The 26351-nt window shown below is 44.5% G+C and overlaps 2 protein-coding genes and 1 long non-coding RNA gene across 7 annotated transcripts in view; 1 reads left to right on the forward strand and 2 right to left on the reverse strand.

Moving 5' to 3' along the window:
- Positions 1–8963, forward strand: part of LOC109881911 (LIM domain and actin-binding protein 1) — a 29797-nt gene extending 20834 nt beyond the window's left edge. For 4 of the 5 annotated variants that reach the window (XM_031836461.1, XM_031836459.1, XM_031836458.1 and 1 more), the window contains exons 8-10: positions 6095–6225; positions 6599–6783; positions 7229–8963. In XM_031836461.1, coding sequence (XP_031692321.1) covers positions 6095–6225; positions 6599–6770 — 303 coding nt within the window. In that variant the 3' untranslated portion in view covers positions 6771–6783; positions 7229–8963. Of the gene's footprint in view, positions 1–6094; positions 6784–7228 lie in introns of all 5 variants that reach the window. The other variant, XR_004211775.1, reaches the window with a different exon arrangement.
- A 7752-nt stretch (positions 8964–16715) lies between these two features.
- myd88 (MYD88 innate immune signal transduction adaptor) lies at positions 16716–25734 on the reverse strand. The gene is made up of 5 exons (XM_031836464.1): positions 24835–25734; positions 23844–23966; positions 20950–21130; positions 20197–20288; positions 16716–18111 (listed from the first exon to the last, which is right to left on the reverse strand). Exons 1-5 carry the CDS (start codon positions 25133–25135, stop codon positions 17957–17959), a joined length of 852 nt encoding a protein of 283 aa, XP_031692324.1. The 5' UTR covers positions 25136–25734; the 3' UTR covers positions 16716–17956.
- LOC116376363 (uncharacterized) lies at positions 20316–20831 on the reverse strand. Its single transcript, XR_004211776.1, has 2 exons — positions 20781–20831; positions 20316–20739 (listed from the first exon to the last, which is right to left on the reverse strand). It is a non-coding gene; the product is annotated as an uncharacterized LOC116376363 (long non-coding RNA).
- Positions 25735–26351: the final 617 nt, after the last annotated feature.

The raw sequence follows: 26351 nt of genomic DNA on the forward strand, positions 1-26351 counted from the left end.
TGGAGTTCAGCTAACAGAATGTTTGGAGTTCAACTAACAGAATGTCTGGAGTTTAGCTAACATAACATGACTTGGTTTGTAGAAGCTGTTTGCAAAGAAGTATCTTAGTGACTTGGTTGGAGCTGGGGTTGGAGTTGGGGCTGGGGTTTGGGGAAATGTGAAGAGAACATCAGCTTTGTTTCAGCAGCCATTGGATAGCCAGAACATTCAAGAGGAGAGGGTTAACGGGGCCACGGACAAGGTGGAGAGGGCTGATGCTGCTCATGGGGAACTTACTGAGTGTGAGGAGGAGGAGTTGGTCACATTGGACGTCCAATCTGCTAAGAGGGTGTTTGAGAGCCAGCAGCTCGACACCCTTTTGGCCAGCCAAGATGAACTTGTAGCGCTGAACAAGGCCATCGTGTCGGAGGACAAGTGAGGAGCAATTCCTAAGAGAAAACAAGTGTTTGAGAAGAGAAGCAGTAAGACAGTTCAGAGAGTGATTAAAAGCGCATTTGTTTTACAAATCTTGATGTGAGTTCTCAATCCGGGGGAGAAGCTCTGGATGCCGGATGTAACAATGCACACACTTAGTGAGGTCCATGATGTGGTCTCCACAGTCAAACACGTCTTTGAGAGAGTCACAGTGCGCTTCAACAGCAGACGTGGACATTGAAACTAGTCTAACAAGTCAAAAGTGCCAGTGCACTCTATTTGAAAGCAGTCCTTTCAGAGAAATGAACATAACAGGATGTCTATCACATCTGTAGGAACCAAAGCCCCAGAATAACCCTTCACCTCAAGGAGACTTAGCTCCAGACAGATGGGTCCAGGAGGAGACGTTGGTGTTAGAGGCTACTGTTAGGAACAGAGCTCAGCTGTTTATCTCCATGCTGTTCAACCTGATCAAGCACCAGAACAGAGTGGAGATAGAGACAGTGGAAGAGAGCATCAACAACACAATGAACTCTCTCCATCACTTCAACGTCCTCCACTCCCATGGATCCATCATCGAGGCTAGTGAGACAAGAAGGGGTCAGAAGGCTAGGTATGGGCTGACCTCCGTCCCAACGCCAGAGATAGAACAGGATGAGGTGGCTGAGGGCAGGGTTAAGAACTTTATCCTCCAGCTGTTGCCCCGGGCAACCCTTAAGCCTCAGGTAGCAGGGGAATGTGGAGGTCACCATGGTGACAATACCTGTCTATCGGGTACATCTGGTTTTAAAGATAAAGAGTACAGAACAACTAATATTCTCCAACTCACTGAGGACATCCTCAGTCAGGACAGCTCTCTGAGGAAAGTAGTAGTTATACAGGAGGATGGTCAGGAACGGGCTGAGGTCACCGTTACCTCCTTGTAGAGGAGAGGTGGAGAGGTACCTCCCACCCACAGGAACAGAGGATGGAGACAAACGTCCTAGACGTAGCTGCAGGAGGTGACAAGAATAAAACAGAGACTAGTCATGTAAGGAGAGGCGATGTGAAGTCAACCGTCAGCCTTGTCTTGGCCACCAGTCAGAACCTCTCAGACTCAGCCTATTACAGACATGAGGTCAAGGGGAATGTCACAGTTATTTAGGAGCTGCATTGAGAAGGGTGATCTGGAGTATTTCAAGAACCTGCAAGTCCAGCCAGAGAGGAGGAGGAGGAACTCCAGAACCAGACTCACATTGTAACGGGTGTCTACACAGAGCCAAAGACACATTATCTTCAACAACAACCAGAGGACCCTATGGAGCAGAATGATCTGGAGTCCCAGTTGATGTGAAGAAACTGAAGAGCATGTTCTCAGCCAACCAGAGCTCTGTCCAACAAAAGGAGAATCCACTTTGCCAAGGACCGGCAGGCCAAAGTACCATACCTGCAGAGAGGAATGGTTTTCCAGGACGTGACATCAATGCACCTAGACACTCACCTGGGCCGGTGAAGAATCAAAGCTTGAGACACTCACCTGGGCCGGTGAAGAATCAGTGCTGTTTTGAACTCCAAGAAAATTGTACCTACACACTGAAGAAGGCAGTAATGCCGAAACGTCTGTGTACCCTATCCCAGATGCACTAAAACATTTAAAACATTAAATAATGAAGTAAGATTTATGCGACATATTTTTGAGTGCAAACCCATTAGACCTCTTTGAGGGAGATGCTAAGGCGTGATGCTGAAGCCTTAGGATTAAACACATGACCTTAAATGTAGCGTCCCAGAAGACACCTGTCCACCTCGAGAAACAGAAGGGAGAGATCGTAGTGGAAATGCTGGATGAGGAAGACAGAATCTCAAACCTCCAGGCTGCCATCTACACCCACCAACAAGCCAGCATGAAGGCCAGGGCCCTTCAACATGAAGTAGTTAGAGAAACAGGTCAAAGCTGTTCAACAGGCAGTACCAGAGAAACAGGTCAAAGCTGTTCAACAGGCAGTACCAGAGAAACAGGTCAAAGCTGTTCAACAGGCAGTACCAGTGAAACAGGTCAAAGCTGTTCAACAGGCAGTACCAGAGAAACAGGTCAAAGCTGTTCAACAGGCAGTACCAGAGAAACAGGTCAAAGCTGTTCAACAGGCAGTACCAGAGAAACAGGTCAAAGCTGTTCAACAGGCAGTACCAGAGAAACAGGTCAAAGCTGTTCAACAGGCAGTACCAGAGAAACAGGTCAAAGCTGTTCAACAGGCAGTAGTTAGAGAAACAGGTCAAAGCTGTTCAACAGGCAGTACCAGAGAAACAGGTCAAAGCTGTTCAACAGGCAGTACCAGAGAAACAGGTCAAAGCTGTTCAACAGGCAGTACCAGAGAAACAGGTCAAAGCTGTTCAACGGGCAGTACCAGAGAAACAGGTCAAAGCTGTTCAACAGGCAGTAGTTAGAGAAACAGGTCAAAGCTGTTCAACGGGCAGTAGTAGTGAAGCAGCTCAAAGCTGTTCAACAGGCAGTACCAGAGAAACAGGTCAAAGCTGTTCAACAGGCAGTACCAGAGAAACAGGTCAAAGCTGTTCAACAGGCAGTACCAGAGAAACAGGTCAAAGCTGTTCAACAGACAGTAGTTAGAGAAACAGGTCAAAGCTGTTCAACTGGCAGTACCAGAGAAACAGGTCAAAGCTGTTCAACAGGCAGTACCAGAGAAACAGGTCAAAGCTGTTCAACAGGCAGTACTAGAGAAACAGGTCAAAGCTGTTCAACAGGCAGTACTAGAGAAACAGGTCAAAGCTGTTCAACAGGTGGCACTACATTTTGATTGAGGAAATGATGACGTCATTTACATATATTTTTGCTCTGCCTTATCTATAACAAAATCCCCACTACAAGTCAGATTTGTGACACTGGGGACACGTCCGACACGGCTCTGAGAGGCTACACCAAACGCTACCACGTAGCCGGGCCGGTGCATAGCAAGGAACAGCCGGCGACCTGCCACTGACAAATGACCCGCCATCACCCACCCCCCTGCGCTTCTCTCTCGCTCTTCCCATTCAACGAGAGACAGACATGCCACCAGAGGTCTCTTCACAGTCCCCAAGTCCACAACAGACTATGGGAGGCGCACAGTACTACATAGAGCCATGACTACATGGAACTCTATTCCACATCAAGTAACTGATACAGCAGGAGAATCAGATTTAAAAAACAGATAGAAATACACCTTATGGAACAGCAGGGACTGTGAAGAGACACACATAGGACAGACACATGCATACACACACGATAACGTGCACTATACACACATACACATGGATTTTGTTTTGTAGTGGTGGAGTTGGGGCCTGAGGGCACACAGTGTGTTGTGAAATCAGAAAATCTATTTTAATGTTAAAAAAATTGTATAACTGTTAATTTTGCTGGAACCCAGGAAGAGTAGCTGCTGCCTTGACAGGAACTAATGGGGATCCATAATAAACCCCAGGAAGAGTAGCTGCTGCCTTGACAGGAACTAATGGGGATACATAATAAACCCCAGGAAGAGTAGCTGCTGCCTTGACAGGAACTAATGGGGATCCATAATAAACCCCAGGAAGAGTAGCTGCTGCCTTGGCAGGAACTAATGGGGATCCATAATAAACCCCAGGAAGAGTAGCTGCTGCCTTGGCAGGAACTAATGGGGATCCATAATAAACCCCAGGAAGAGTAGCTGCTGCCTTGGCAGGAACTAATGGGGTTACATAATGAATAAAAATATCTTATCAAGTGTTTTATTGTATCAGAAAATACCCTAGAATATTTATAATCAGCCAGTAGTGTTGTGATGGTATTGAATCAGTCAGTAGTGTCGTGATGGTATTGAATCAGTCAGTAGTGTCGTGATGGTATTGATTCAGTCAGTAGTGTCGTGATGGTATTGAATCAGTCAGTAGTGTCGTGATGGTATTGAATCAGTCAGTAGTGTTGTGATGGTATTGAATCAGTCAGTAGTGTCGTGATGGCATCGAATCAGTCATGTCATTGTAAATAAGAAAGTGTTCTGACTTGCCCAGTTAAATAAAGGTTAAATTTAAAAAACAGAGAACACCTTGTCTTTGATTTGTTTAACTGAAATGCATTTCAATATTATCACAATTTAAAAAAATAACTTTTATGTGTTTCATTTGGATTATTTTAAGTGTGTGATTTAATTAAACATTTGTTTTCTTATTTTTTTGGAAAGAATTGTAATAAGATGCTGTTGGTCAATTTCTGTCATCTGTTCTTATTATCAACAACAAGCTGTATCGTCTTTGGCCTGTTGGAGTCAGATCTCTATGATGTTGGAGTCAGATCTCTATCATGTTGGAGTCAGATCTCTATGATGTTGGAGTCAGATCTCTATGATGTTGGAGTCAGAGCTCTATGATGTTGGAGTCAGATCTCTATGATGTTGGAGTCAGATCTCTATGATGTTGCAACAGGAGTCAGATCTCTATCATGTTGGAGTCAGATCTCTATCATGTTGCAACAGGAGTCAGATCTCTATCATGTTGGAGTCAAAGCTCTATGATGTTGGAGTCAGATCTCTATCATGTTGCAACAGGAGTCAGATCTCTATCATGTTGCAACAGGAGTCAGATCTCTATCATGTTGCAACAGGAGTCAGATCTCTATCATGTTGGAGTCAAAGCTCTATGATGTTGGAGTCAGATCTCTATCATGTTGCAACAGGAGTCAGATCTCTATGATGTTGCAACAGGAGTCAGATCTCTATGATGTTGGAGTCAGATCTCTATCATGTTGCAACAGGAGTCAGATCTCTATCACGTTGCAACAGGAGTCAGATCTCTATCATGTTGCAACAGGAGTCAGATCTCTATCATGTTGCAACAGGAGTCAGATCTCTATCATATTGCAACAGGAGTCCGATCTCTATCACGTTGCAACAGGAGTCAGATCTCTATCATGTTGCAACAGGAGTCAGATCTCTATCATGTTGCAACAGGAGTCAGATCTATATCATGTTGCAACAGGAGTCAGATCTCTATGATGTTGCAACAGGAGTCAGATCTCTATGATGTTGCAACAGGAGTCAGATCTCTATCATGTTGCAACAGGAGTCAGATCTCTATCATGTTGCAACAGGAGTCAGATCTCTATGATGTTGCAAAAGGAGTCAGATCTCTATCATGTTGCAACAGGAGTCAGATCTCTATCATGTTGGAGTCAGATCTCTATAATGTTGCAACAGGAGTCAGATCTCTATCACGTTGCAACAGGAGTCAGATCTCTATCATGTTGCAACAGGAGTCAGATCTCTATCATGTTGCAACAGGAGTCAGATCTCTATCATGTTGCAACAGGAGTCAGATCTCTATCATGTTGCAACAGGAGTCAGATCTCTAGTCTAAGAAAATATTAATTGTTTTCAGTCTTTGACTTCATCATTAAACAATTAGCGTCTCTCTAGTTCAACTTGGCATGACAGCTGTTTGCCATGTAATAGCTCATATCTAGAGTTGTAAAATGACACTAACTTTCCCAAAATTATATTGGTTTCCAGAAATCCTGGTTGGAGGATTACAGATTTCTCTGCTTATTCCCTTACGATTCCGGGAATCTTCCAACCAGTATTTCACAAAAACCTGGGAATTTTAGTAAGGTTACCGGAATGTTGCTCCTCTACTCATGTTAGTGTTATAACACCCATCCCTGTCCCTCCAGTTCCTGCCATGTCAACAGGACGTGTGTTCATCCTGTCTGAAGCCAGTCTATCCTATGGAGAAAATGACCGCTGATAAATTCATATTTCACAAGAACTGTTTCTGCTGTAAACACTGTCAGAAGAAGCTCAGGTGAGACAATGAGATCAGATCAACAGTGGAAACTAATCAAACATATATCATATACCTTGATTATTCACCCAGTGAATATGGATTCATCACCCACAGTGTGTGTGTGTGTGTGATTATTCACCCAACCCTCAGTGAATATGAATTCATCACCCACAGTGTGTGTGTGTCTGTGTGTGTGTGATTATTCACCCAACCCTCAGTGAATATGAATACATCACCCACAGTGTGTGTGTGTCTGTGTGTGTGTGTCTGTGTGTGTGTGTGTGTGTCTGTCTGTGTGTGTGTGTGTCTGTGTGTGTCTGTGTGTGTGTGTGTCTGTGTGTGTGTCTGTGTGTGTGTGTGTGTCTGTGTGTGTGTGTGTGTGTGTGTGTAGCATGCACAGCTATGCTCCGCTGTACGGGGAGTTCTACTGTGTATTCCACTACCAGCAGCTGTTCAGGAGGAAAGGGAACTATGACGAGGGCTTTGGCCACACCCAACACAAAGACCGCTGGCTGCAGAGAACCAATGAGACGCCGGGGTCTAACAGCGCTGATGTCATATAGAGCTCCCTGATTGGTGAGTTTAGTGTCCACACAGACAGTTTAGTGACCACGCAGACAGTTTAGTGACCACACAGACAGTTTAGTGACCACACAGACAGTTTAGTGTCCACGCAGACAGTTTAGTGACCACATAGACAGTTTAGTGACCACACAGACAGTGTAGTGACCACACAGACAGTTTAGTGTCCACGCAGACAGTTTAGTGTCCACGCAGACAGTTTAGTTACCACACAGACAGTTTAGTGACCACACAGACAGTGTAGTGACCACACAGACAGTTTAGTGTCCACATATACAGTTTAGTGTCCACACAGACAGTTTAGTGACCACACAAACACAGTACAAGGTGTTTATCTATCATTTAATGAATGTAAGGTAGTAACTGTATAAAGTGTGGGACAGTTAAATTTTTATGGAGAGGATAACTGGTAAAAGTGTGATGTTTTGTGTGTTCTCAGCTGACGCGGTGACCATGACAACACTGAATCACAGCATCGTTGGAGTCACCTGGGTTATGTACTCCATGTACACACTGTATACACTGAGTCGCTTGACAGTAATCAGCACCAGAGTCCACTTTATGGCCACAATTACAGAGAAATTATATGATGTTTTAGACAAGATCTCTCCTGATTCTGATTTCATTTTTTCTATTTTAGCAAAATTATTCTGATTTCATCTTTTCCATATCAGCAAAATATTGGACATTTCGGTATCTTAGTAGGATCCCCCATTAACTGTTGCAAAAGCAGCAGCTACTCTTCCTGGGGTCCACAAAAAACATGACATGATACAGAACATCAATAGACAAGAACAGCTCAAGGACAGAACTACATCAATTAAAACATTTGACATGTTAAAAAACAAAGAGCATATCTTTGTTACGGACATCTCTCCCCATCTTTACAACCATTGAATCTATGTGTTTTGACCATGACAGGTTACATTCTAAGGTAACACCAAGTAATTTAGTCTCCTCAACTTGTTCAACAGCCACACCATTCATTACCAGATTCAGCTGAGGTCTAGAACTTAAGGAATGATTTGTACCAAATACAATGCTCTTAGTTTTAGAGATGTTCAGGACCAGTTTATTACTGGCCACCCATTCCAAAACAGACTGCAACTGTTTGTTAAGGGTTTCAGTGACTTCATTAGCTGTGTTTGCTGATGTGTATATGGTTGAATCATTAGCATACGTGGACACACATGCTTTGTTTAATGCCAGTGGCAGGTCATTGGTAAACATTTAAAAGAGTAGAGGTCCTAGAAAGCTGCCCTGCGGTACACCACACTTTTTATGTTTGACATTAGAGAAGCTTCCATTAAAGAAAACCACCTGAGTTCTATTAAATAGATAGCTCTGAGACCACAATATGGCAGAGGTTGAAAAGCCATAACACATACATTTTCTCAACAACAGGTTTTAGTCAATAATGTCAAATGGCTGTATTGAAATCTAACAGTACAGCTCCCACAATCTTCTTATCAACTTATTTCAACTAATCATCAGTCATTAGTGTCAGTGTAGTACATGTTGAGTTCCCTTCTCTATAAGCATGCTGAAAGTCTGCTGTTCATTACTTTACAGAGAAATAGCATTGTATTTGCTGTAAGACCATTTGTTCCAATAGTATGCTAAGAGCCTATAGGCCCATCATTCTTTATTGATCTTGGATTGGAAATGAAGCAGTGATTGAAAACAACATGCTGGTGTTGTAACTTTTATTTCTCTTTTTATTTAGAAATGTTCACTGATGTCAAAATGTTTTTTTGTGATGTAAATAATGCATAATTTCATAATTTAATTCTTATTATTTTTCTTCAAAAATGTCTCTCAAACAATGAAGTTTGAGATCTGAATAACAATCTATTATCTTTATTGTTCCTGTAGTATATCACACCATAGTACACCCCTTCAAATGAGTGTATTCAGTTATTTCAGCCACACCCATTGCTGAATAAAACCGAGCACACACCCATGCAATCTTCATAGACAAACAGTGGCAGTAGGATGGCCTTGCTGAAGAGCTCAGTGACATTCAACTTGGCACCGTCAAAGGATGCCACCTTTCAAACAAGTCAGTTGGTGAAATTTCTGCCAAATTTCTACTTCCAGATCAACTGTAATGTCAACATCATTGTAATAGCCAATTTCTCCCCTTTCCAACAAAATAAATGACATGACCTAAACGCTGTCCGTTTCTGCATAATTCAACAAAGCAATGAGCCCCGTCGGGTCTTTTAAAAAATGGAGGGTGGGGAAGCGAAACTAATGCGTGATAGTGAGAAGGAGAGGAGATGTGGGGGAAAATTTATATTTTTCACTCGATCTGTCCAACTCTTCACCTTATCGCCTCTAAGATGTAAATAAAACAGAGAGTTTATATAATGTGTCATTACAGACCTATTGGAAGGTTTGCCAGCTTACAGTGACGATGCAAAAAAATGACTAGGTATCCCCCCTTACCCCCGTCACTGTCCATTTCTTGTTTTTAAACGATGAGAGAAGTGCTACACCTGGTGGAGAGAGATTATAAGACAGAAATAGTAGCTTTATGCGTGCTGTACGTTACGACATGACACGTCACGATGTAACGGAGGGTCAGTTTTTTCAACTTTTCTCCAATACTATAGAGCTATTACCATCTCGATCAATGCTTGAATAGAAACGTAGTTCACACCCCAGATTTTGAAGTCAACACAACAGTCCTATTAGTTTTCTTTGTAGCCTCGTTTGAATGTCGCGGTTGCGCACATTTGTACGGAATGGGGTGAGTTACCCTGCTTGAATCTGCTGGGAGCTAACCAACTAGCTTCAATGGTAGCTAGCTAACATTAGGCTCTAACTAGCAAAGCAAACGGTTCTGGGATACGAATAATAACATCATACACGTATCGTTAGCTAGCTAGCTAACAGTACACTTTAGCTTGAAATGAAACCACTTTCTGTCAAAATTAGAAACGTGTACTGTTGACTAACCCCATTCTGTACAAACTTGCACAACCGCAGCACTCAAATAAGGCTGCAATGAAAACTAATGGGACTGTAGTGACTGTGTTAGCATCAAAATCCAGGGTGTGAACTACATTTCTATTCAAGCCTTGATTGATATGATAATTTTAAATTTATTTTTATTTCACCTTTATTTAACCAGGTAGGCTAGTTGAGAACAAGTTCTCATTTGCAACTGTGACCTGGCCAAGATAAAGCATAGCAGTGTGAACGGACAACACAGAGTTACACATGGAGTAAACAATTAACAAGTTGGTGAGGGAGATAAAAGTCTCCAACCTCAGCGATTTTTGCAATTCGTTCCAGTCACAGGCAGCAGAGAACTGGAACGAAAGGCGGCCAAATGAGGTGTTGGCTTTAGGGATGTTCAGTGAGATACACCTGTTGGAGCGCGTGCTACGGATGGGTGTTGTCATCGTGACCAGTGAACTGAGATAAGGCGGAGCTTTACCTAGCATGGACTTGTAGATGACCTGGAGCCAGTGGGTCTGGCGACGAATATGTAGCGAGGGCCAGCCGACTAGAGCATACAAGTCGCAGTGGTGGGTGGTATAAGGTGCTTTAGTGACAAAACGGATGGCACTGTGATAAACTGCATCCAGTTTGCTGAGTAGAGTGTTGGAAGCAATTTTGTAGATGACATCGCCGAAGTCGAGGATCGGTAGGATAGTCAGTTTTACTAGGGTAAGTTTGGCGGCGTGAGTGAAGGAGGCTTTGTTGCGGAATAGAAAGCCGACTCTTGATTTGATTTTCGATTGGAGATGTTTGATATGAGTCTGGAAGGAGAGTTTACAGTCTAGCCAGACACCTAGGTACTTATAGATGTCCACATATTCAAGGTCGGAACCATCCAGGGTGGTGATGCTGGTTAGGCATCACCACAGGCAGCGAACGGTTGAAAAGCATGCATTTGGTTTTACTAGCGTTTAAGAGCAGTTGGAGGCCACGGAAGGAGTGTTGTATGGCATTGAAGCTCGTTTGGAGGTTAGATAGCACAGTGTCCAAGGACGGGCCGGAAGTATATAGAATGGTGTCGTCTGCGTAGAGGTGGATCAGGGAATCGCCCGCAGCAAGAGCAACATCATTGATATATACAGAGAAAAGAGTCGGCCCGAGGATTGAACCCTGTGGCACCCCCATAGAGACTGCCAGAGGACCGGACAGCATGCCCTCCGATTTGACACACTGAACCAGGCAAGGCAGTCATCCGAAAAACCGAGGCTACTGAGTCTGCCGATAAGAATATGGTGATTGACAGAGTCGAAAGCCTTGGCAAGGTCGATGAAGACGGCTGCACAGTACTGTCTTTTATCGATGGCGGTTATGATATCGTTTAGTACCTTGGCCCAATAGTATTGAACATGGAATCATGTAGTAACCAAAACATTGTTAAACACATTAAAATACAGTTGAAGTCGGAAGTACACCTTCATAATCTGTGGAAATGAACGTTGGTTTTGAATGCTTTTACCAGAGATAAAGCTCCCCACAACCACAAACATGAAACATGCATCTTCCGATGTCCACATCCTCCTTAGTCTGCCCCCACCCTAGATGTTGACATACAGACACTAAGAAGATAATCAAGACAACTGTTCATCATATTTTCAAGGTGTAATTCAATCCCTCTCCTCTATGTGGTGAAAAACTGTATGAAACTTGGGCAACCTAAATATACAGTTGAAGTCTGAAGTTTACAAACACCTTAGCAAAACACAATTCCTGACATTTAATTCTAGTAAAAATTCCCTGTCTTAGGTCAGTTAGGATCACCACTTTATTTTAAGAATGTGAAATGTCAGAATAATAGTAGAGAGAATTATTTATTTCCGCTTTTAATTCTTTCATTACATTCCCAGTGGGTCAGAAGTTTACATACACTCAATTAGTATTTGGTAGCATTGCCTTTAAATTGTTTAAGTTGGGTCAAAAGTTTTGGGTAGCCTTCCACAAACTTCCCACAATAAGTTGGGTGAATATTGGCCCATTCCTACTGAAAGAGCTGGTGTAACTGAGCCAGGTTTGTAGGCCTCCTTGCTCGCAAATGCTTTTTCAGTTCTGCCCATAAATTGTCTATAAGATTGAGGTCGGGGCTTTGTGATGGCCACTCTAATACCTTGACTTTGTTGTCCTTAAGCCATTTTTCCACAGCTTTGGAAGTATGCTTGGGGTCATTGTCCATTTGGAAGACCCATTTGCAACCAAGCTTTAACTTCCTGACTGATGTCTTGAGATGTTGCTTTAATATATCCGCATAGTTTTCCTGTCTCATGATGCCATCTATTTTGTGAAGTGCACAAGTCCCTCCTGCAGCAAAGCACCCCAACAACATGATGCCGCCACCCCCGTACCTCACGGTTGGGATGGTGTTCTCCGGCTTGCAAGCATCCCCCTTTTTCCTACAGACAGAACGATGGTCATTATGGCCAAACAGTTCTATTTTTGTTTCATCAGACCAGAGGACATTTCTCCAAAAAGTACAATCTTTTTCCCCATGTGCAGTTGCAAACCTTAGTCTGTTTTTTTTATGGCGGTTTTGGAGCAGTGGCTTCTTCCTTGCTGAGTGGCCTTTCAGGTTATGTCGATATAGGACTCGTTTTACTGTGGATATAGATACTTTTGCATATGTTTCCTCCAGCATCTTCACAAGGTCCTTTGCGGTTGTTCTTGGATTGATGTGAACTTTTCACACCAAAGTACGTTCATTTCTAGGAGACAGAACGCGTATCCTTCCTGAGCGGTATGACGGCTGCGTGGTCCCATGGTGTTTCTACTTGCATACTATTGTTTGTACAGATGAATGTGGTTCCTTCAGGCGTTTTGAAATTGCTCCCAAGGATGAACCAGACTTGAGGAGGTCTACAATGTTCTGAGGTTTTGGATGATTTCTTTTGATTTTCCCATGATGTTAAGCAAAGAGGCACAGAGTTTGAAGGTAGGCCTTGAAATACATCCACAGGTACACCTCCAATTGACTCGAATGATGTCAATAGCCTATCAGAAGCTTCTAAAGCCATGACATCATTTTCTGGAATTTTCCAAGGTGTTTAAAGGCACAGTCAATTTAGAGTATGTAAACTTCTGACCCACTGGAATTGTGATACAGTGAAATAATCTGTCTGTAAACAATTGTTGGAAAAATTACTTGTGTCATGCACAAAGTAGATGTCCTAACCAACTTGCCAAAATTATAGTTTGTTAACAATACATTTGTGGAGTGGTTGAAAAATGAGTTTTAATTACTCCAACCTAAGTGTATGTAAATTTCCGACTTCAACTGTACATCAAAACAGGTGTGCCTTGTTAAAAGTTCATTTGTGGAATTTATTTGCTTCTTAATGCGTTTGAGCCAATCAGTTTTGTTGTGACAAGGTAGGAGTGGTATACAGAAGATATCCCTATTTGGTAAAATACCAAGTCCATATTATGGCAAGAACAGCTCAAATAAGCAAAGTGAAACAACAGTCCATCGTTACTTTAAGACATGAAGGTCAGTCAATGTGGAAAATTTCAAGAACTTTGAAAGTTTCTTCAAGTGCGGTCGCAAAAACCATCAAGCGCTATGATGAAACTGACTCTCATGAGGACCGCCACAGGAAAGGAAGACTCAGAGTTACCTCTGTTGCAGAGGATAAGTTCATTAGAGTTACCAGCCCAAATAAATGCTTCACAGAGTTCAAGTAACAGTTCAGAGGAAACTGAGTGAATCAGGCCCTCATTGTCGAATTGCTGCAAAGAAACCACTACTAACGGACACCAATAATAAGAAGAGACTTGTTGGGCCAAGAAACACGAGCAATGGACATTAGACCAGTTGAAATTTGTCCTTTGGTATGATGGGTCGAAATTTGAGATTTTTGGTTCCAACTGCTGTGTCTTTTTGAGACGCAGAGTAGGTGAATGGATGATATCATCCTGTGTTGTTCCCACCGTGAAGCATGGAGGAGGAGGTGTGATGGTGTGGGGGTTCTTTCCTGGTGACACTGTCAGTGATTTATTTCGAGTTCAAGGCACATTTAACCAGCAAGGCTACCACAGCATTCTGCAATGATACGCCATCCCATCTGGTTTGAGCTTAGTGGGACTATCATTTGTTTTTCAACAGGTCAATGACCCAACACACCTCCAGGCTGTGTAAGGGCTATTTGACCAAGAATGACAGTGATGGAGTGCTGCATCAGATGACCTGGTCTCCACAATCACCCGACCTCAACCAAATTGAGATGGTTTGGGATGAGTTGAACCGCAGAATGAAGGAAAAGCAGCCAACAAGTGCTCAGCATATGGTGCAGCTGTAGAACCATTTGAAGATCTGGGGAACAATGCCAAATCTTTTCAGTCTCCTGAGGGGGAAAGGGTTTCGTCGTGCCCTCTTCATGACTATATTGGTATATTTGGACCATGATAGTTTGTTGGTGATGTGGACAACAAGGAACTTGAAACTCTCAACCTGCTCCACTACAGCCCCGCCGATCAGCTCCTTTGTCTTGCTCACATTGAGGGAGAGTTTGTTGTCCTGGCACCACATTGCCAGTACTCTGACCTCCTCCCTATAGGCTGTCTCTTCATTGAGAGAGAGGTTGTTGTCCTGGCACCACATTGCCAGTACTCTAACCTCCTCCCTATAGGCTGTCTCATCGTTGAGAGAGAGGTTGTTGTCCTGGCACCACATTGCCAGTACTCTGACCTCCTCCCTATAGGCTGTCTCATCGTTGAGAGAGAGGTTGTTGTCCTGACACCACATTGCCAGTACTCTAACCTCCTCCCTATAGGCCGTCTCTTCGTTGAGAGAGAGGTTGTTGTCCTGGCACCACATTGCCAGTACTCTGACCTCCTCCCTATAGGCTGTCTCATCGTTGAGAGAGAGGTTGTTGTCCTGACACCACATTGCCAGTACTCTGACCTCCTCCCTATAGGCTGTCTCATCGTTAAGAGAGAGGTTGTTGTCCTGACACCACATTGCCAGTACTCTGACCTCCTCCCTATAGGCTGTCTCATCGTTGAGAGAGAGGTTGTTGTCCTGGCACCACATTGCCAGTACTCTGACCTCCTCCCTATAGGCCGTCTCATCGTTGAGAGAGAGGTTGTTGTCCTGGCACCACATTGCCAGTACTCTGACCTCCTCCCTATAGGCCGTCTCATCGTTTTGGTCATCAGGCCTGCCACTGTTGTGTCGTCAGCAAACCTAATGACGGTTTTGGAGTTGTGTTTGGCCACGCAGTCGTGGGTGAACAGGGAATACAGGAGGGGACTAAGTACACCCCTGAGGGGCCCCAGTGTTAAGGATCAGCGTGGCAGATGTGTTGTTGCCTACTCTTACCACCTGGGGGGCGGCCCGTCAGGATGTCCAGGATGCAGTTGCAGAGGGAGGTGTTTAGTCCCAGAGTCATTAGCTTTGTGATGAGCTTCATGGGCACTATGGTGTTGAATGCTGAGCTGTAGTCAGAGAACAGCAGTCTTACATAGGTGCTCCTTTTATCCAGGTGAGAAAGGGCAGTGTGGAGTGCGATTGAGATTGCGTCATCTGTGGATCTGTTGGGGCGGTATGCAAATTGGAGTGGGTCTAGGGTCCGGAAGGATGCTGTTGATGTGAGCCATGACCAGCCTTTCAAAGCATTTAATGGCTACTGACGTGAGTGCCACTGGGCGGTAATGATTTAGGCAGGTTACCTTCGCTTCCCTGGGCACAGGGACTATGGTGGTCTGCTTGAAACATGTAGGTATTACAGACTCGGTCAGGGAGAGGTTGAAAATGTCAGTGAAGACAATTGACAGTTGGTCTGCGCATGCTTTGAGTACACGTCCTGGTAATCCGTCTGGCCCCGCGGCTTTGTGAATGTTGACCTGTTTAAAGGTTTTATTCACATCAGCTACCGAGAACATTATCACACAGTCATCCAGAACAGCTGGTGCTCTTCTGCATGCTTCAGTGTTGCTTGCCTCGAAGCGAGCATAAAAGGCATTTAACTCGTCTGGTAGGCTCATGTCACTGGGCAGATCACATCTGGGTTTCCCTTTGTAGTCTGTAATAGTTTTCAAGCCCTGCCACATCCGACGAGCGTCAGAGCTGGTGTAGTAGGCTTCAATCTTAATCCTGTATTGACGCTTTGCTTGTTTGATGGTTCATCTGAGGGCGTAGCGGTATTTCTTATAAGCGTCCGAATTAGTCTCCTGCTCCTTGAAAGCGGCAACTCCAGCCTTTAGCTCAATGCGTTTTTTTGCCTGTAATCCATGGCTTCTGGTTGGGATATGTACGTACAATCACTGTGGGCATGATGTCGTCGATACACTTATTGATGAAGCCGATGTCTGAGGTGGTGTACTCCTCAACCCTACTGTGGTACTGCTGGACCAGGCCCTACTGTGGTACTGCTGGATCAGGCCCTCCTGTGGTACTGCTGGATCAGGCCCTCCTGTGGTACTGCCGGACCAGGCCCTCCTGTGGTACTGCCGGACCAGGCCCTCCTGTGGTACTGCCGGACCAGGCCCTCCTGTGGTACTGCCGGACCAGGCCCTACTGTGGTACTGCTGGATCAGGCCCTCCTGTGGTACTGCCGGACCAGGCCCTCCTGTGGTACTGCCGGACCAGGCCCTACTGTGGTACTGCTGGATCAGGCCCTACTGTGGTACTGCTGGACCAGGCCCTACTGTGGTACTGCTGGACCAGGCCCTACTGTGGTACTGCTGGATCAGGCACTACTGTGGTACTGCTGGACCAGGCACTACTGTGGTACTGCTGGACCAGGCACTACTGTGGTACTGCTGGATCAGGCACTACTGTGGTACTGCTGGACCAGGCACTACTGTGGTACTGCTGGATCAGGCCCTCCTGTGGTACTGCCGGACCAGGCCCTACTGTGGTACTGCCGGACCAGGCCCTACTGAAAGTAATTGTCATGTCATATAGGAAGTACGCTGGTAGACATTAGGAAGCTTAATAAAGATGTCTTTTAATAGAAAAACAGTGCAGATGAAATGAAGAAACACAAAATATACATCCAGTAGTTACCAGAGAAGGGCGCATGAGTAACCCACTACGAGTCCATTTGGAAATGGCCAGCTACATCACTGACAAAGTCCCTTATCACTTTCTGTTCTTCTCCCATTTCTTTTTTTTTTTTTTACAGTTTTGGTAGATTTTGGTATTGATGGATTTATACAGCTGTATAAAGTGTGGTGAATGTGCCAGGTGTCAGTCTCTCTGCTCTGTACTGAAACAGGGTGTCAACACAGGAGGAAGACACAGGCTGATATCTCTCATCTGAGGAGACATGGCCGTCATGACAGGAGAAAGTCACAGGCTGATATCTCTCATCTGAGGAGACAACATGGCCGCCATGACAGGAGGAAGTCACATGCTGATATCTCTCATCTGAGGAGACAACATGGCCGTCATGACAGGAGGAAGTCACAGGCTGATATCTCTCATCTGAGGAGACAACATGGCCGCCATGACAGGAGGAAGTCACATGCTGATATCTCTCATCTGAGGAGACAACATGGCCGCCATGACAGGAGGAAGTCACATGCTGATATCTCTCATCTGAGGAGACAACATGGCCGCCATGACAGGAGGAAGGAGGATGTGGAAACTAAAGAGCCGGCCCATCAGATAAACAAACAGCTAAATAATTGTAAAATGTGTTACCAACCATGCAGACATCTGATCTATACAATATTCTTAACAGGTGAAAAAATGGAATATAAAAAAACCCCAGCATTTATTCATTCAGGTTGATATTTGGTCCATATGAGCGATGGGGCTCAGAATAAAATATCATATTAAAAACATAGAAAACATTTTCGATGGAATGAAATCTCATATTAAACCCAAATCAATATATCAGTAATGAGTGAAGGAGCCATCAGGCTCTGAGTGATGAGGACAAAAGGTGGATTGTACCTCAGCAACTCCATCTGTGGGTTCAGAAAACTGCTACAATACACAAACTGTACAATACACAAACTGTTCTAACTAAGAAATGAATCAATATAAAATATGAATCAATATAAAATATGAATCAATGTAAAATATGTCAACTAAACTGTGGCGATCAACGGTCCCCAGTAAAGTAACAGTACCACCGAGCTGACATGTACTCTTCCTGTTCCCGCTGGAGAGGGGCAGGCCCCTTGTGCTGATTGGTTGCTGTAAGTCTGTACGATCCATTCAGGGCAGGGAGAGGGCCTTGGCCAGCCGGACCCAGAACCAGGACTGTGTACAGGGTCGTGTGTAGTCACACACCGTCAGGAACCTCAGGATACTGGGGAAAGGTTTTTTCATAGACCTATACTTCACAGGGATCAGTCGCTTGCTCCGGGCACCTGGGAAGGTTTCAGGGAGGAGATAGCTGCAGTTAATATGACACTACAACCTACCATGACATTAATATGACACTACAACCTACCATGACATTAATATGACACTACAACCTACCATGACATTAATATGACTACAACCTACCATGACATTAATATGACACTACAACCTACCATGACATTAATATGACACTACAACCTACCATGACATTAATATGACACTACAACCTACCATGACATTAATATGACACTACAACCTACCATGACATTAATATGACACTACAACCTACCATGACATTAATATGACACTACAACCTACCATGACATTAATATGACTACAACCTACCATGACATTAATATGACACTACAACCTACCATGACATTAATATGACACTACAACCTACCATGACATTAATATGACACTACAACCTACCATGACATTAATATGACTACAACCTACCATGACATTAATATGACACTACAACCTACCATGACATTAATATGACTACAACCTACCATGACATTAATATGACATTAAAATACCTACAGAGCAACAACATGTTGGGGTGGCGGCGTAGCCTAGTGGTTAGAGTGTAGAGGTGGCGGCGTAGCCTAGTGGTTAGAGTGTAGAGGTGGCGGCGTAGCCTAGTGGTTAGAGTGTGGAGGTGGCAGCGTAGCCTAGTGGTTAGAGTGTAGAGGTGGCAGCGTAGCCTAGTGGTTAGAGTGTGGAGATGGCAGCGTAGCCTAGTGGTTAGAGTGTAGAGGAGGCAGCGTAGCCTAGTGGTTAGAGTGTAGAGGTGGCGGCGTAGCCTAGTGGTTAGAGTGTAGAGGTGGCAGTGTAGCCTAGTGGTTAGAGTGTAGAGGTGGCAGCGTAGCCTAGTGGTTAGAGTGTGGAGATGGCAGCGTAGCCTAGTGGTTAGAGTGTAGAGGAGGCAGCGTAGCCAAGTGGTTAGAGTGTAGAGGAGGCAGGTAGCCTAGTGGTTAGAGTGTAGAGGTGGCAGCGTAGCCTAGTGGTTAGAGTGTAGAGGTGGCAGCGTAGCCTAGTGGTTAGAGTGTAGAGGCGGCAGCGTAGCCTAGTGGTTAGAGTGTAGAGGTGGCAGCGTAGCCTAGTGGTTAGAGTGTAGAGGTGGCAGCGTAGCCTAGTGGTTAGAGTGTAGAGGTGGCGGCGTAGCCTAGTGGTTAGAGTGTAGAGGTGGCAGCGTAGCCTAGTGGTTAGAGTGTAGAGGTGGCAGGGTAGCCTAGTGGTTAGAGTGTAGAGGTGGCAGCGTAGCCTAGTGGTTAGAGTGTAGAGGTGGCAGCGTAGCCTAGTGGTTAGAGTGTAGAGGTGGCAGCGTGGCCTAGTTGTTAGAGTGTAGAGGTGGCAGGGTAGCCTAGTGGTTAGAGTGTAGAGGTGGCAGCGTAGCCTAGTGGTTAGAGTGTAGAGGTGGCAGCGTAGCCTAGTGGTTCGAGTGTAGAGGTGGCAGCGTAGCCTAGTGGTTAGAGTGTAGAGGTGGCAGCGTAGCCTAGTGGTTAGAGTGTAGAGGTGGCAGCGTAGCCTAGTGGTTAGAGTGTAGAGGTGGCAGCGTGGCCTAGTTGTTAGAGTGTAGAGGTGGCAGGGTAGCCTAGTGGTTAGAGTGTAGAGGTGGCAGCGTAGCCTAGTGGTTAGAGTGTAGAGGTGGCAGCGTAGCCTAGTGGTTCGAGTGTAGAGGTGGCAGCGTAGCCTAGTGGTTAGAGTGTAGAGGTGGCAGCGTAGCCTAGTGGTTAGAGTGTAGAGGTGGCAGCGTAGCCTAGTGGTTCGAGTGTAGAGGTGGCAGCGTAGCCTAGTGGTTAGAGTGTAGAGGTGGCAGCGTAGCCTAGTGGTTAGAGTGTTGGACTAGTAACCAAAAGGTAGTTCAAATCACCGCGCCGACAAAGTAAAATTCTGCCCTTGAACAAGGCAGTTAACCCACTGTTCCCTGGTAGGCCGTCATTGAAAATAAGAATGTGTTCTTAACTGACTTGCCTAGTTAAATAAAGGTTTACATTTTTTTTACTGAGTGATAGACTTACCAGGACATTAATATGACACTACAACCTACCATGACATTAATATGTACTGAGTGATAGACTTACCAGGACAGAGACTGAGGGCAAACTTTGTCTGGAAGTCACAGGCATCACTGTCCAGGTACTCATCAGATATCACCACCACCATCCTTTTACACCTACAGATCAACAACGTACAGTATTATCCAGCCATAACCACCTACAGATCAACAACATACAGTATTATCCAGCCATAACCACCTACAGATCAACAACATACAGTATTATCCAGCCATAACCACCTACAGATCAACAACATACAGTATTATCCAGCCATAACCACCTACAGATCAACAACATACAGTATTATCCAGCCATAACCACCTACAGATCAACAACATACAGTATTATCCAGCCATAACCACCTACAGATCAACAACATACAGTATTATCCAGCCATAACCACCTACAGATCAACAACATACAGTATTATCCAGCCATAACCACCTACAGATCAACAACATACAGTATTATCCAGCCATAACCACCTACAGATCAACAACATACAGTATTATCCAGCCATAACCACCTACAGATCAACAACATACAGTATTATCCAGCCATAACCACCTACAGATCAACAACATACAGTATTATCCAGCCATAACCACCACTCTCTTAGCTGTAACATGCTCTTGCATAGCAAAACCTGTCTCTTGAGCTAATAAAATTCTGAAAACACAAGGATCAGCCATTAAACAGAAACAGAACACAGCCAATAAGTGGCCGTAGATCTCGAAGACGCCACTTTGGCGTTGCCTAAAGGAGGCCTGAACCTGCCTCTTCTCGATGAGTTCGCTGGTGATGGTCCAGACACATGATCCAGGCAGGACGTCCCGGTCAAACACACACAGCTTCAACTTGTGGTCCGTCTGCTCCAACTGCTGGATCATCTCATGGACAAAGTCAAAGTCACTCTGACAGTAGCAGATGAAGGCATCAAACAGCTCCGGTATACCCCCTGGAGAGAGGAGAGAGAGGAGAGAGAGAGGAGAGAGAAAGAGTTGACTCAATATCACGAGACAGGAGAGAGGAGAGAAGAGAGAGGAGAGAGAGAAGAGAGAGAAGAGAGAGGAGAAAGAGGAGAGAGGAGAGAGAGAGAGAGGAGAGGGGAGGGGAGGGGAGAGAGAAGAGAGGAGAGAGAGGAGGAGGAGACAGGAGAGAGAGAGGAGAGAGGAGAGAGAGGAGAGAGAGAGGAGCCAGGAGAGAGAGGAGAAAGAGGAGAGAGAGAAGAGAGAGGAGAGAGAAGAGAGAGAAGAGAGAGGGGAGAGAGAGGAGAGAGAGAAAAGAGAGTGGAGAGAGAGGGGAGTGGAGAGAGAGGGGAGAGAGAAGAGAGAGGAGAGGGGAGAGAGAGGAGAGAGAGAAAAGAGAGTGGAGAGAGAGGGGAGAGAGAAGAGAGAGGAGAGGAGAGAGAGAGGAGGAGACAGGAGAGAGAGAGGAGAGAGGAGAGAGAGAGGAGAGAGGAGAGAGGAGAGAGAGGAGAGAGAGAGAGGAGAGAGAGGAGAGAGGAGAGAGAGAGGAGAGAGAGAGAGGAGAGAGAGAGGAGAGGAGAGAGAGGAGGGGAGAGAGAGGAGAGAGAGAGAGGAGAGAGAGAGGCGAGAGAGGAGAGAGAGGGTTGACTCAATATCACGAGACAGGAGAGAGAGAGGAGACTCAATATCAGGAGACAGGAGAGAGAAGAGAGAGAGGGCTCAACATCAGGAGAGAGGGCTCAACATCAGGAGACAGAGGAGAGAGGGCTCAACATCAGGAGACAGAGGAGAGAGAGGAGAGAGAGGACTCAACATCAGGAGACAGAGGAGAGAGAGGACTCAACATCAGGAGAGAGAGGAGAGAGAGGACTCAACATCAGGAGAGAGAGGAGAGAGAGGACTCAACATCAGGAGAGAGAGGAGAGAGAGGACTCAACATCAGGAGAGAGAGGAGAGAGAGGACTCAACATCAGGAGAGAGAGGAGAGAGAGGACTCAACATCAGGAGAGAGAGGAGAGAGAGGACTCAACATCAGGAGAGAGAGGAGAGAGAGGACTCAATACCAGGGGAGAGAGTAGAGAGAGGTCTCAACATCAGGAGACAGAGGAGAGAGGTGACTCAACATCAGGAGACAGAGGAGAGAGGTAAAAAACGGTCATAAATATTAACGTTGGTGTATGATGGCCAGAGACAAGCTGCCGCCATTGTATACAGAAGGCTGTTTGCATGTTCAGGGAAGAATATTCCATATGACTATAGTCTATCTACTTAGTCATGTTGTGATAAGCAGAGTTGATATAGTCACCATGCTACTGACCAGTGAATGTGATACTAGTGTTTTTATCATTTAGTTGTATGGAGTGGCAGGTAGCCTAGAAGTAAAAGAGGAAGGCCAGCAACCAGAGGATTGCCAGTTCAAACCCCGGGTCTGACAGGAAAAATCTGTCGGGCAGTGAGCTAACAACCATAGGATTGATGGTATCAAATCCTAAATGCCATTGCCTGCCATCGTGCCATTGAGCAAGGCACTAAATCTCCACACAACTACCGCTACACGGGCACCCAGTGTGTCTCCAACCTCTGTACAGTACATCTGTCATTCAGACGGGGTTGGCATAAAGTGGAAGTCGATTTTGATTCGACCTTGTGTACATTTGACAAATAAAGTAATCTCAACTACAGACCAATAGTGTGTAACACTAGTGTTTATGATTGGATAGTAATGTACTACAGACCAATAGTGTTTATGATTGGATAGTAATGTACTACAGACCAATAGTGTTTATGATTGGATAGTAATGTACTACAGACCAATAGTGTTTATGATTGGATAGTAATGTACTACAGACCAATAGTGTTTATGATTGGATAGTAATGTACTACAGACCAATAGTGTGTAACACTAGTGTTTATGATTGGATAGTAATGTACTACAGACCAATAGTGTTTATGATTGGATAGTAATGTACTACAGACCAATAGTGTGTAACACTAGTGTTTATGATTGGATAGTAATGTACTACAGACCAATAGTGTTTATGATTGGATAGTAATGTACTACAGACCAATAGTGTTTATGATTGGATAGTAATGTACTACAGACCAATAGTGTTTATGATTGGATAGTAATGTACTACAGACCAATAGTGTTTATGATTGGATAGTAATGTACTACAGGCCAATAGTGTTTATGATTGGATAGTAATGTACTACAGACCAATAGTGTTTATGATTGGATAGTAATGTACTACAGACCAATAGTGTTTATGATTGGATAGTAATGTACTACAGACCAATAGTGTTTATGATTGGATAGTAATGTACTACAGGCCAATAGTGTTTATGATTGGATAGTAATGTACTACAGACCAATAGTGTGTAACACTAGTGTTTATGATTGGATAGTAATGTACTACAGACCAATAGTGTTTATGATTGGATAGTAATGTACTACAGACCAATAGTGTTTATGATTGGATAGTAATGTACTACAGACCAATAGTGTTTATGATTGGATAGTAATGTACTACAGGCCAATAGTGTTTATGATTGGATAGTAATGTACTACAGACCAATAGTGTTTATGATTGGATAGTAATGTACTACAGACCAATAGTGTTTATGATTGGATAGTAATGTACTACAGACCAATAGTGTTTATGATTGGATAGTAATGTACTACAGGCGTATTTATATTATTACCTTCTGGGTCATCCTCCAGGGTGATGCCTTGTCTCTCCGGGGTTCTGGGAACACAGCTGTCCACCTCAGGAACCTGGACTGGGGGCTCATTCTGTCTCTCTATGTACCTCCTACAGTCCTCCTCTGTACACACACAGAGACGTGCATGCACCCAGACATACCCAGAAATACACACACAGAGACGTGCATGCACCCAGACACACCCAGAAATACACACACAGAGACGTGCATACACCCAGACATACCCAGAAATACACACACACACAGACGTGCATGCACCCAGACATACCCAGAAATACACACACAGAGACGTGCATACACCCAGACATACCCAGAAATACACACACAGAGACGTGCATACACCCAGACATACCCAGAAATACACACACACACACACAGACGTGCATGCACCCAGACATACCCAGAAATACACACACAGAGACGTGCATGCACCCAGACATACACACACAGAGACGTGCATACACCCAGACATACCCAGAAATACACACACACACAGACGTGCATGCACCCAGACATACCCAGAAATACACACAGAGACGTGCATGCACCCAGACATACACACACAGAGACGTGCATACACCCAGACATACCCAGAAATACACACACAGAGACGTGCATGCACCCAGACATACCCAGAAATACACACAGAGACGTGCATACACCCAGACATACCCAGAAATACACACACACACAGACGTGCATGCACCCAGACATACCCAGAAATACACACAGAGACGTGCATACACCCAGACATACCCAGAAATACACACACACGGGTCAAGTTACTCAGCAATTATTTCAATATTACGGCATCATAATTCATGACACTTCAACTAAAGGTTATTTTGTAATTAATGCATAACATGGCTGTAATACATTTCAGAACAAACACACACACATACAGGTTTCAGTCATCCTTTATAGATGATTACATGTCATATTATTTAGGAATAAAAAGCCGTTGGTTTACCAATGAGAACTCGGAGATCCTCCACAACGTCCTTTCTGTCCACGTTATCCAGAATTGAAACTAACTTTCCAACTTTGGCTCCGGGACAACGTGCTTGCCAGTCCTCTAGAATCTTCCGTGTTGGGTCCTGGCAGTCCTCGTAATTCTTGATCTCTAAATAAGAGAAACCCATGTTTTCTGCGACAGACATCCAGTCTGATGCCACAGTGTTTCTCGGATTTAAAAACAGTCCCAATCTTTTTCTCACGTTGATATTCAGCGCTCTCAGTGGAATATTCCACAGGTCTAAACTAGCTGACATATTCAAGGAAGTTGTCGTTTCTGGTTCTTATGAATGCGTAAATGTATACAAACCGAAACCGCTCCTTATACGAGTCAAATTAAGACATTTGATTTGTCACTTAATCCGAAAGAAACAGATGTGTCCAAACTAGAAGAATTGTTCCGTTTCTGAGGGCTTCGGTGGTTGTGAAAGTTATAGATTGCATGTACTAGAAATGACTGAGGTTTCTGTAGAGGCCTGACCAGGGGGATGGACCAGGGGAGGGACTGGCTGGCCCGGTGCCCCGGGGTGAGTGGAGATTTCACTTATAGACCAATGGAATGTTCTAAAATAAACTAAATCTGTTTCTGAGGTACCGGGCCACGCAAAACGAACTTCCCATTGACAGAGAATGAGGAAACGCTTTATCAAGACCTGCTTGCGTCACACACGGAAGAGACATGGTTTATTTACCCAGATTAGAAAAATATATTTTTCCCTGAATTATGGAAATATTGTTGTGTATGATATAGTTATACACAAGTTATACAATAAAATTAATGGGGGCTGGTGATATATATAAATGGCATCTATCAGTGTCTGGACATTTCAGCACAGGTAATGTGCTCGCACCACAGGCCCTGTTACAGCTATTCCCCCTTCCCTCAGTCGCTACATTGGTGGCAGCAGTGGGATAATCCCCTCTGGTCTTTATTAGAAGTGTTCCCTGTTGCATTTAGTCTGAGCATGGGGAGTTTAAACTGTATTTCAGTAGAAAGGTTTCGCTTCCCTATTCTGATAAACAGCCCTGAAATACAGAGCTGGCAGTGGGCCAGCTGTTATCCTTCACTTCCTTCCTCCCTGATAGGAAACAGCAAGACACCTTAGAACATGTTACTTATGAACCATGTTAATGATATGGCTGCTTTTGTAGAGAGTGAACACCAAATACAGCTACTACCTCGATTGGTTTTGCAGTTCTTCTTGACGTATCAGACATGACAAAACACCAAATACAAAATAGTCTCGTGAGTATCTTGGCGTGAAGGCTGATCATTCAGACATGTCTATATTACCACATGATACATTCAGCAGTATGTGGTCAACACATTCAGCAGTATATGGTCAACACATTCAGCGGTATGTGGTCAACACATTCAGCGGTATATGGTCAACACATTCAGCAGTATATGGTCAACACATTCAGCGGTATGTGGTCAACACATTCATCGGTATATGGTCAACACATTCAGCG

Source organism: Oncorhynchus kisutch, linkage group LG11 (genome assembly GCF_002021735.2).
Source record: "Oncorhynchus kisutch isolate 150728-3 linkage group LG11, Okis_V2, whole genome shotgun sequence".
Classification (NCBI taxonomy): Eukaryota; Metazoa; Chordata; class Actinopteri; order Salmoniformes; family Salmonidae; genus Oncorhynchus; species Oncorhynchus kisutch.